Genomic DNA, 13,395 nt, shown 5'->3' on the forward strand with positions numbered 1-13,395 from the left:
GTCAAAGAGGCGTTACGTAAGTCTCTTACTAAGCAAAATGATTCATGATATATATTTTTTTGCCAGACAATAAAACAGGTGGAAAAATCTAATAGACCTACACTTAAGGAGTGACCAAGCCTTATCTATGCACAGCCTAGCAACCTCAGAGCAACAAATCTGTTTATTTTCAGTCTTATGACCTAGGCTTCTGGAACTAGTTTAACTGTTAACCTGATGAGATTCTGAAGAATGTAACATGATAGTGTGAATGCCATTTTCCACTCCATCCCCATTAGGCGATATATATATATATATATATATATATATATATATATATATATATATATATATATATATATATATATATATATATATATATATATATGTATATATATATATATATTAAAAAAAGAAAAAAAAAACACATCTCCTGCCTATTTAGTTTAAAGGATTTATCATGACTGGCAAATTGTAAAGAGTGTTTTAAATCAAATTGTAATGCATAAACTGGAAAAGCCACTAAATTTGAATCTAATGTTTTAGTGAATGTACACATAATCTTACCTAAAATATCTGTTTTAGCAGTTCTTCTCGTCTTTATATATCTATAAAGCGGAACAAGTACAGCAGTTCCTCTTGTCTTCAAATATCTATAATGGGGAACAAATACAAATGCGAACAATTCAGAAGACAAACAAATAAAAAAAAGAATGCTTCTTTTTTATCTTGGATTTATTGCAATATGTCATGGAAAGGGTGTAACAGGTAAAGGTCATATCGGGCAATACAAAACCATATGCACTTCCAATCAGTGTGGTTTACTCAAGGCGTGAACTTTTTTTTAAACGCAAAATTGCACACCCCCGGAGACCACACCTGATGACATAAATTGTCTGCAGGCAATACACACATCACATCTTCATCAGGTTTATGTTGAAATGTAACGGAGGAGACACGCTGATGGCAGGTTCATTTAGCTGACTATTTATACCAGTGCTGGAGAGAGCAAACATTTGAAGATATAAATATATTTATTCTTAATATATAATCATTTTTAACTACCATCCCACGGAAACAACCTCAAGATGCATTTCTGGCAAAAAACATCAGTCCTGCTGGTATTTTTCTCAGTCATGGGACATGAAGCAAACTCAGGTAAGTTTCAAAAGCCTTTTTACAATAAGGTTCATTAGTTAACATTAGTTAACTACTGTAGTTAACATGAACTAAGAATGATGAATACGTTTACAGCATTATTTTTCATAGTTAATATTAATTTCAACATTTACTATTGGATTTATAAAATAAAAAGTTGTGTTTGTTAACTTCAGTTAATGCACTGTGAACTAACATGAACTAAAAATGAACAACGGTATTTTTATTAACTAACATTAACAAAGATTAATAAATACTGTAATAAAGTATTGTTCATGGTTTGTTCATGTTAGTAAATATATTAATTAATGGTAACAAATGACACCTTATTGTAAAGTGTTACCTATACATTGGTATTTTGTTAAAAAGAATGTGAATAAGCTGGTGAAAAGATAAAAAGACATTGTTAAATAACTGCAAAATATGCTGCAACTTTAAATTCTGTAGTTGACTGAACAACATACTGATATGTAAAAGAACACAATTAATCTTCTTGTGAATTTGTATTATATAGCATATCTGGTATAAAAAAATGTGGCACTGTACAATTTCAAGTTGTCCTACGTCTCTGATTTATAAATTACTTGACACATCAGCAATTTGTAATTTAATCAGATTGGATACTGTCAAACTAGTACACAAACACTGATGTTATATTCATAACACCCATGCTACAAATACTCTAACAGTGATATGTGACGAAGCTCTGTATTTTAAATTTAGTATACCTGTACTAATAATAATATTAATGTTAATACAAAAAACATAATTTCTTTAAATTATGAAAGAGAAGTGACAGAAAACAGATACATTTAAAATAATGTAGTTACAACAACATAGAAGACCAATTCCCAATTAATTAGTCTTAATCAACAATAATGTCAAAGGCTAAAAATGAAAAAGAATCTTAAAATATCTTAAGCCAAAGAAATAAAGAGCATGTCAGACTTCATTTCATACACTAACAAAATACTTTCAAGTAAAAAAAACAACTACCCTTTTCACTTTAGTCATCTCATCATCTTCACCATTCTCTCCAGCAGGACAGACAACATCAGAATTCACTTCAACTACAACTGAGACACAAACCACTCCGTTTATTTCTACCAAAGAAACTATAATAGCTCAGTCAACATTTATAACAGCTGTAAACCCTGTGACCACAACCACATTTGAATCATCTACAATTGAAAGTGGATCAACGGCAGAAACTACAGTGCTGACAACTGGTCCCTCTCCATCTTCACCATCTACTACAACAGAAGAGCTAAGTACATCAGAACTTATTTCAACTACTCAGCTTAGTTCTACAACAGAATTAGAATCTACAACGACAGCTCAATCAACATTTACAACAGCTATGACCCCAACAAGCATGTCCACATTAGAATCAACTACAATTGAAAGTGGATCAACGGCAGAAACTACAGTGCTGACAACAGGTACCTCTCCATCTTCACCATCTACCACAACAGAAGGACAAAGTACAACCAAATTGATTTCAACAACCGAAATACCTACTTCCAGTGCAGACCAAACAACAAGCCAGCAGACGCAAACTACTCAGTTTAGTTCTACAACTGAATCAGAATCTACAACGACAGCTCAATCAACATTTACAACAACTATGTCCGCTATGACCACAGCCACATTAGATTCAACTACAATTGAAAGTGGATCAATGGCAGAAACTACAGTGCTGACAACCGGTGCCTCTCCATCTTCACCATCTTCTACAACAGAAGAACAAAGCACAAGTGAACCGATTTCATCAACAACAGAAGTACCTACTTCTACTGCAGACCAGACAACAAGTCAGCAGACAGAAACTACTCAATTTAGTTCTACAACAGAATTAGAATCTACAACGACAGCTCAATCAACATTTACAACATTCATGACCCCAACAAGCATGTCCACATTAGAATCAACTACAATTGAAAGTGCATCAACGGCAGAAACTACAGTGCTGACAACAGCTGCCTCTCCATCTTCACCATCTACTACAACAGAAGAACAAAGCACAACTGAACTGATTTCATCAACAACAGAAGTACCTACTTCTACTGCAGAGCAAACAACAAGTCAGCAGACGGAAACTACTCAGTTTAGTTCTACAACAGAATCAGAATCTACAACAGCAGCTCAATCAACATTTACAACAGTTATGACCCCAATGAGCATGTCCACATTAGAATCAACTACAATTCAAAGTGCATCAACGGCAGAAACTACAGTGCTGACAACAGGTACCTCTCCATCTTCACCATCTACCACAACAGAAGGACAAAGTACATCAGAACTGATTTCATCAACAACAGAAGTACCTACTTCTACTGCAGAGCAAACAAGCCAACAGACACAAACTACTCTGTTTAGTTCTACAACAGAACCAGAATCTACAACAACAGCTCAATCAACATTTACAACAGATATGACCCAAACAAGCATGTCCACATTTGAAACATCAACAACTGAAAGTGGATCAACAGCCGAAACTACAGTGCTGACAACAGGAACCTCTCCATCTTCACCATCTGCTACAACAGAAGAACAAAGTACAACCAAATTGATTTCAACAACAGAAATACCTACTTCTACTGCAGAGCAAACAACAAGCCAGCAGACAGAAACTACTGAGTTTAGTTCTACAACAGAATCAGATTCTACAACAGCAGCTCAATCAACATTTACAACATCCATGACCCCAACAAGCATGTCCACATTAGAATCAACTACAATTGAAAGTGCATCAACGGCAGAAACTACAGTGCTGACAACCGGTACCTCTCCATCTTCACCATCTGCTACAACAGAAGAACAAAGTACAACCAAATTGATTTCAACAACAGAAATACCTACTTCTACTGCAGAGCAAACAACAAGCCAGCAGACAGAAACTACTGAGTTTAGTTCTACAACAGAATCAGATTCTACAACAGCAGCTCAATCAACATTTACAACATCCATGACCCCAACAAGCATGTCCACATTAGAATCAACTACAATTGAAAGTGCATCAACGGCAGAAACTACAGTGCTGACAACAGCTGCCCCTCCATCTTCACCATCTACTACAACAGAAGAACAAAGTACAACCAAATTGATTTCAACAACAGAAACACCTACTTCTACTGCAGAGCAAACAACAAGTCAGCAGACAGAAACTACTCAATTTAGTTCTACAACAGAATTAGAATCTACAACGTCAGCTCAATCAACATTTACAACAGTTATGACCCCAACAAGCATGTCCACATTAGAATCAACTACAATTCAAAGTGCATCAACGGCAGAAACTACAGTGCTGACAACAGGTACCTCTCCATCTTCACCATCTACCACAACAGAAGGACAAAGTACATCAGAACTGATTTCAACTACTGAGTTTAGTTCCACAACAGAATCAGAATCTACAACGACAGCTCAATCAACATTTACAACAACTATGTCCGCCATGACCACAGCCACATTAGATTCAACTACAATTGAAAGTGGATCAACGGCAGAAACTACAGTGCTGACAACAGCTGCCTCTCCATCTTCACCATCTACTACAACAGAAGAACAAAGCACAACTGAACTGATTTCATCAACAACAGAAGTACCTACTTCTACTGCAGACCAAACAACAAGTCAGCAGACAGAAACTACTCCATTTAGTTCTACAACAGAATCAGAATCTACAACAACAGCTCAGTCAACATTTACAACAGTTATGACCCCAATGAGCATGTCCACATTAGAATCAACTACAATTCAAAGTGCATCAACGGCAGAAACTACAGTGCTGACAACAAGTACCTCTCCATCTTCACCATCTCTAACGACTGAAGGACAAAGCACAACTGAACTGATTTCATCAACAACAGAAGTACCTACTTCCACTGCAGAGCAAACAACAAGTCAGCAGACAGAAACTACTCCATTTAGTTCTACAACAGAATCAGAATCTACAACAACAGCTCAGTCAACATTTACAACAGATATGACCCAAACAAGCATGTCCACATTTGAAACATCAACAACTGAAAGTGGATCAACAGCCGAAACTACAGTGCTGACAACAGGTACCTCTCCATCTTCACCATCTGCTACAACAGAAGAACAAAGTACAACCAAATTGATTTCAACAACAGAAATACCTACTTCTACTGCAGAGCAAACAACAAGTCAGCAGACGGAAACTACTCAGTTTAGTTCTACAACAGAATCAGAATCTACAACAGCAGCTCAATCAACATTTACAACATCCATGACCCCAACAAGCATGTCCACATTAGAATCAACTACAATTGAAAGTGCATCAACGGAAGAAACTACAGTGCTGACAACAAGTACCTCTCCATCTTCACCATCTACTACCACAGGAGGACAAAGTACGTCGGGAATGATTTCATCAACAACAGAAGTACCTACTTCCACTGCAGAGCAAACAACAAGTCAGCAGACAGAAACTACTCAGTTTAGTTCTACAACAGAATCAGAATCTACAACAGCAGCTCAATCAACATTTACAACAGTTATGACCCCAACAAGCATGTCCACATTAGAATCAACTACAATTCAAAGTGCATCAACGGCAGAAACTACAGTGCTGACAACAGGTACCTCTCCATCTTCACCATCTACCACAACAGAAGGACAAAGTACATCAGAACTGATTTCATCAACAACAGAAGTACCTACTTCTACTGCAGAGCAAACAAGCCAACAGACACAAACTACTCTGTTTAGTTCTACAACAGAATCAGAATCTACAACAACAGCTCAGTCAACATTTACAACAGATATGACCCAAACAAGCATGTCCACATTTGAAACATCAACAACTGAAAGTGGATCAACAGCCGAAACTACAGTGCTGACAACAGGTACCTCTCCATCTTCACCATCTGCTACAACAGAAGAACAAAGTACAACCAAATTGATTTCAACAACAGAAATACCTACTTCTACTGCAGAGCAAACAACAAGTCAGCAGACGCAAACTACTCAGTTTAGTTCTACAACTGAATCAGAATCTACAACGACAGCTCAATCAACATTTACAACAACTATGTCCGCTATGACCACAGCCACATTAGATTCAACTACAATTGAAAGTGGATCAACGGCAGAAACTACAGTGCTGACAACCGGTGCCTCTCCATCTTCACCATCTTCTACAACAGAAGAACAAAGCACAAGTGAACCGATTTCATCAACAACAGAAGTACCTACTTCTACTGCAGAGCATACAACAAGTCAACAGACAGAAACTACTCAGTTTAGTTCTACAACAGAATCAGAATCTACAACAGCAGCTCAATCAACATTTACAACAGTTATGACCCCAATGAGCATGTCCACATTAGAATCAACTACAATTCAAAGTGCATCAACGGCAGAAACTACAGTGCTGACAACAGGTACCTCTCCATCTTCACCATCTACCACAACAGAAGGACAAAGTACATCAGAACTGATTTCATCAACAACAGAAATACCTACTTCTACTGCAGAGCAAACAAGCCAACAGACACAAACTACTCTGTTTAGTTCTACAACAGAACCAGAATCTACAACAACAGCTCAATCAACATTTACAACAGATATGACCCAAACAAGCATGTCCACATTTGAAACATCAACAACTGAAAGTGGATCAACAGCCGAAACTACAGTGCTGACAACAGGAACCTCTCCATCTTCACCATCTGCTACAACAGAAGAACAAAGTACAACCAAATTGATTTCAACAACAGAAATACCTACTTCTACTGCAGAGCAAACAACAAGCCAGCAGACGGAAACTACTGAGTTTAGTTCTACAACAGAATCAGATTCTACAACAGCAGCTCAATCAACATTTACAACATCCATGACCCCAACAAGCATGTCCACATTAGAATCAACTACAATTGAAAGTGCATCAACGGCAGAAACTACAGTGCTGACAACAGCTGCCCCTCCATCTTCACCATCTGCTACAACAGAAGAACAAAGTACAACCAAATTGATTTCAACAACAGAAACACCTACTTCTACTGCAGAGCAAACAACAAGTCAGCAGACAGAAACTACTCAATTTAGTTCTACAACAGAATTAGAATCTACAACAACAGCTCAATCAACATTTACAACAGTTATGACCCCAACAAGCATGTCCACATTAGAATCAACTACAATTCAAAGTGCATCAACGGCAGAAACTACAGTGCTGACAACCGGTACCTCTCCATCTTCACCATCTACCACAACAGAAGGACAAAGTACATCAGAACTGATTTCAACTACTGAGTTTAGTTCCACAACAGAATCAGAATCTACAACGACAGCTCAATCAACATTTACAACAACTATGTCCGCCATGACCACAGCCACATTAGATTCAACTACAATTGAAAGTGGATCAACGGCAGAAACTACAGTGCTGACAACAGCTGCCTCTCCATCTTCACCATCTACTACAACAGAAGAACAAAGCACAACTGAACTGATTTCATCAACAACAGAAGTACCTACTTCTACTGCAGACCAAACAACAAGTCAGCAGACAGAAACTACTCAATTTAGTTCTACAACAGAATTAGAATCTACAACGTCAGCTCAATCAACATTTACAACAGTTATGACCCCAATGAGCATGTCCACATTAGAATCAACTACAATTCAAAGTGCATCAACGGCAGAAACTACAGTGCTGACAACAGGTACCTCTCCATCTTCACCATCTCTAACGACTGAAGGACAAAGCACAACTGAACTGATTTCATCAACAACAGAAGTACCTACTTCCACTGCAGAGCAAACAACAAGTCAGCAGACAGAAACTACTCAATTTAGTTCTACAACAGAATCAGAATCTACAACAACAGCTCAGTCAACATTTACAACAGATATGACCCAAACAAGCATGTCCACATTTGAAACATCAACAACTGAAATTGGATCAACAGCCGAAACTACAGTGCTGACAACAGGTACCTCTCCATCTTCACCATCTGCTACAACAGAAGAACAAAGTACAACCAAATTGATTTCAACAACAGAAATACCTACTTCTACTGCAGAGCAAACAACAAGTCAGCAGACGGAAACTACTCAGTTTAGTTCTACAACAGAATCAGAATCTACAACAGCAGCTCAATCAACATTTACAACATCCATGACCCCAACAAGCATGTCCACATTAGAATCAACTACAATTGAAAGTGCATCAACGGAAGAAACTACAGTGCTGACAACAAGTACCTCTCCATCTTCACCATCTACTACCACAGGAGGACAAAGTACGTCGGGAATGATTTCATTAACAACAGAAGTACCTACTTCTACTGCAGACCAAACAACAAGTCAGCAGACAGAAACTACTCAATTTAGTTCTACAACAGAATTAGAATCTACAACGTCAGCTCAATCAACATTTACAACAGTTATGACCCCAACAAGCATGTCCACATTAGAATCAACTACAATTCAAAGTGCATCAACGGCAGAAACTACAGTGCTGACAACAGGTACCTCTCCATCTTCACCATCTACCACAACAGAAGGACAAAGTACATCAGAACTGATTTCATCAACAACAGAAATACCTACTTCTACTGCAGAGCAAACAAGCCAACAGACACAAACTACTCTGTTTAGTTCTACAACAGAATCAGAATCTACAACAACAGCTCAGTCAACATTTACAACAGATATGACCCAAACAAGCATGTCCACATTTGAAACATCAACAACTGAAAGTGGATCAACAGCCGAAACTACAGTGCTGACAACAGGTACCTCTCCATCTTCACCATCTGCTACAACAGAAGAACAAAGTACAACCAAATTGATTTCAACAACAGAAATACCTACTTCTACTGCAGAGCAAACAACAAGTCAGCAGACGGAAACTACTCAGTTTAGTTCTACAACAGAATTAGAATCTACAACGACAGCTCAATCAACATTTACAACATCCATGACCCCAACAAGCATGTCCACATTAGAATCAACTACAATTCAAAGTGCATCAACGGCAGAAACTACAGTGCTGACAACAAGTACCTCTCCATTTTCACCATCTACCACAACAGAAAGACAAAGTACATCAGAACTGATTTCAACTACTCAGTTTAGTTCCACAACAGAATCAGAATCTACAACAACAGCTCAATCAACATTTACAACAACTATGTCTGCTATGACCACATTTGACAAATCTACAAGTGAAGGAAGTTCAACAATGGAAACTACATCATCCTCGACAGGTACCTCTCCATCTTCACTGTCTAGTACCACAGAAATACAAAGTACGTCAGAACTAATTTCATCAACAACAGAAATGCCTACTTCTACTGCAGACCAAAAACCAAGCCAGCAGACGCAAACTACTCAGTTTAGTTCTACAACAGAATCAGATTCTACAACAACAGCTCAATCAACATTTACAACATCCATGACCCCAACAAGCATGTCCACATTAGAATCAACTACAATTGAAAGTGGATCAACGGCAGAAACTACAGTGCTGACAACCGGTACCTCTCCATCTTCACCATCTACTACAACAGAAGGACAAAGTACAACCAAATTGATTTCAACAACAGAAATACCTACTTCCAGTGCAGACCACACAACAAGTCAGCAGACAGAAACTACTCAGTTTAGCTCTACAAAAGAATCAGAACCTACAACGTCAGCTCAATCAACATTTACAACAGTTATGACCCCAATGAGCATGTCCACATTAGAATCAACTACAATGGAAAGTGGATCAACTGCAAAAACTACAGTGCTGACATCAAGTACCTCTGCATCTTCTCTGTCTCCTACGACAGAAAGACAAAGTACATCAGAACTGATTTCATCAACAACAGAAATACCTACTTCTACTGCAGAGCAAACAAGCCAACAGACACAAACTACTCTGTTTAGTTCTACAACAGAACCAGAATCTACAACGAAAGCTCAATCAACATTTACAACAGATATGACCCCAACAAGCATGTCCACATTTGAAACATCAACAACTGAAAGTGGATCAACAGCCGAAACTACAGTGCTGACAACAGGTACCTCTCCATCTTCACCATCTACTACAACAGAAGAACAAAGTACAACAAAATTGATTTCAACAACAGAAATACCTACTTCTACTGCAGAGCAAACAACAAGCCAGCAGATGCAAACTACTCAGTTTAGCTCTACAACAGAATCTGAATCTACAACGACAGCTCAATCAACATATACAACAACTATGTCCGCTATGACCACATTTGAAACATCACCAAGTGAAGGAAGTTCAACAATGGAAACTACATCATCCTCGACAGGTACCTCTCCATCTTCATCATCTACTACCAGAGAAGGACACAGTACATCAGAACTGATTTCAACTACTCAGTTTAGTTCTACAACAGAATTAGAATCTACAACGACAGCTCAATCAACATTTACAACAACTATGTCCGCTATGACCACAGCCACATTAGATTCAACTACAATTGAAAGTGGATCAACGGCAGAAACTACAGTGCTGACAACAGGTACCTCTCCATCTTTACTGTCTACTACCACAGAAAGACAAAGTACGTCAGGACTGATTTCATCAACAACAGAAATACCTACTTCTACTGCAGAGCAAACAACAAGCCAGCAGACGCAAACTACTCAGTTTAGTTCTACAACAGAATCAGAATCTACAACGACAGATCGATCAACAACATCTACAACTGAAGGACAAAGTACGTCAGAATTCCTTTCACCTACGACAGAACTACCTTCATCTAGTGTAGTACCAAGCCAGCAGACACAACCCAATCAGCTTCTTTCTACCACAGAATCCATGAGCACAACCACATTATCCATGAGCACAACCACATTACAATCATCGACACTTGAGAGTGGTTCAACTCTGGAAAATACATTATCCACAAAAAGCACCTCTCCATTTTCACCACCTATTACAACAGAAGGACAAAGTACATCAAAATTCACTTCATCAACAACAGAAATACCTACATCCAGTGCAGAGCAAACAACAAGCCAGTCGACACACACCACTCAGTTTACTGCTACAACAGAATCAGAATTTACAACAACAGCTCAATCAACATTTACAACAGCTGTGTCTCCTATGAGCACGGCCACACTTGAAAATGGTTCAACACTGGAAGCTACATTGTCCACTACAGGTACACCTGTATCTTCACTGCCACCATCATCTACAACTGAAGGACAAACAACATCAAAATTGACCTCATCTATAACAGAAATATCATCATCTACTGTAGAACAACCAACAAGCCAACAGACACAAACTACTCAATATACTTCTACCACAGAAACAGAATCCATGAGCACGACAACATTTGAATCATCTACACTTGGAAGTGGTTCAACACTGCAAGCTACATTGTCCACTACAAGCACTTCTTCATCTTCACCTCCACCGTTGTCTACAACTGAAGGACAAAGTACATCAGAATTCACTTCATCTACAAATGTAATAACTTCATCTACTGTTGGAGAAACAACAAGCCAGCAGACACCAACCACTCAGTTTACTTCTACCACAAAAACAGAAGCTACATCAGCAGCTCAATCGACATTTACAACTGCTGTGTCCCCGATGAGCACGTCTACACTTGAAAGTGGTTCAACATTGGAAACTATAATATCCACAAGTATTGCTTCAGCTTCACCACCACCATCATCTTCTTCTTCGACTATAGGACAAACCACATCAAAATTGACCTCATCTACTGTAGAACAATCAACAAGTCAGCAGACACAAACCACTCAATTTACTTCTACCACAGAAACAGAATCTACAATGACAGCTCAATCAACATTTACAACAGCTGCGTCACCCATGAGCACCACATTACAATCATCTACACTTGAAAGTGGTTTAACACCAGAAACTCCATCTTCACCATCTACAACAACAGAGGGACAAACTAATCCTCAAACAATAACCTCAAGCAGTTTCTACGCCATTCTCTTCAGCATTTTGGGAGCTTTTGTTCTACTTTCCATCATTGTAACTGTGATGATTGTGGTGCTCTGCAGGTATGTATAACTGTTTCTGTGACTTATTCAAAAACCCCAAAAATCAAAACAAACTAATAACACCATGATTCTTTCACCAGAAAATCAAGGAAAAGGAGGCTATCTTCATCCTATTTTGATGAAGACTTCTTTGATTTTTCATCAAGAGGTACGACTTAGTAAATACACTTCAGCAGAAGTACAAGAAAAAACTCTCAAACATCAGAAATTGTATAAGAACATGATAACTGAAAATATCAACCATATTATTTCAGGATCCATAGACAGAGGTTACTGGCATCAAAACTTTTCAGTCACAGAAGATTCGCCGCCTCGGCCTTTCAACTCATACCATAAAAATTCACCTGCAAGGTAGGATGAGCAATTGTGCATATCATTTAATAACTATCTTGGAAAATATTATAACATGTATTGGTGGTTGTTAGATTGACTCTTTTTTTAATCACAACTCTTCTTTTCTCTCTGCTACAGATAATGACCAGAGCAGCTGAAGTGGTGGATGTGTGATGAACAGAAATTATATTATTTATTAAAATATTTTTGAAATAATTCGGACCACTGCCACTGAGACAATCCATCACAAAACACGACCAATCAACGAACAATTCTCTCTGTTTTCGGACCATATTGCACACATACCTTATATTTTCATGATTTCTGTGATGCTTCACTAGAGGGCATGCTTTTATGGTTTATGGTTTGTTATGTAAAAACCGCTTTTAAACTTCACACCTTCACTCTCTCAACGTCCATATTTGTTAATTAATATACATTAGAAGTTGTACTGCTGTCCAATGAAATGACGGTGTGGGCGGGGCTTCGCTCTTCCTGCCTCTTTTGGATAAAAGCGTCTGACAAATTAATAATGCAAATGTAAATATATATATTTTAACAAAAAACAATATTTATTAATAATAATCATCATAAATAATACAATTTGTATTCAAATTTATAATCCTTTTACAATGATACCAGAGTAGCCAGCTGTAGAACAGTAAGTTATGTTGATGTTTTTATGTTTGTTTTTTGTTCGCACTGCACTTTTACTCAGAATCTATAGTTTTTGTTACGATAGCAGGGTATTTCTTGTGTTTACACTGAAAGCACATTAATTTATTGTTAAATTAATATTTATATGGAAAATACCTGTGCTGAATATACAGTATGTTTGTAAATAAAGTTAAATAAAGCATATGTGAAACATTACAA

General features: G+C 37.8%; 1 protein-coding gene across 1 annotated transcript; it reads left to right on the forward strand.

Annotated features, from left to right (window-relative positions):
* Nucleotides 1–8,787: 8,787 nt before the first annotated feature.
* On the forward strand, nt 8,788–13,395 carry LOC141294184 (uncharacterized). The gene is made up of 4 exons (XM_073826272.1): nt 8,788–12,186; nt 12,267–12,334; nt 12,441–12,537; nt 12,658–13,395. The coding sequence occupies exons 1-4, from the start codon at nt 8,825–8,827 to the stop codon at nt 12,659–12,661; spliced, it is 3,531 nt and encodes a 1,176-aa protein (XP_073682373.1). The 5' UTR covers nt 8,788–8,824; the 3' UTR covers nt 12,662–13,395.

Source organism: Garra rufa, chromosome 20, assembly GCF_049309525.1.
Source record: "Garra rufa chromosome 20, GarRuf1.0, whole genome shotgun sequence".
Classification (NCBI taxonomy): Eukaryota; Metazoa; Chordata; class Actinopteri; order Cypriniformes; family Cyprinidae; genus Garra; species Garra rufa.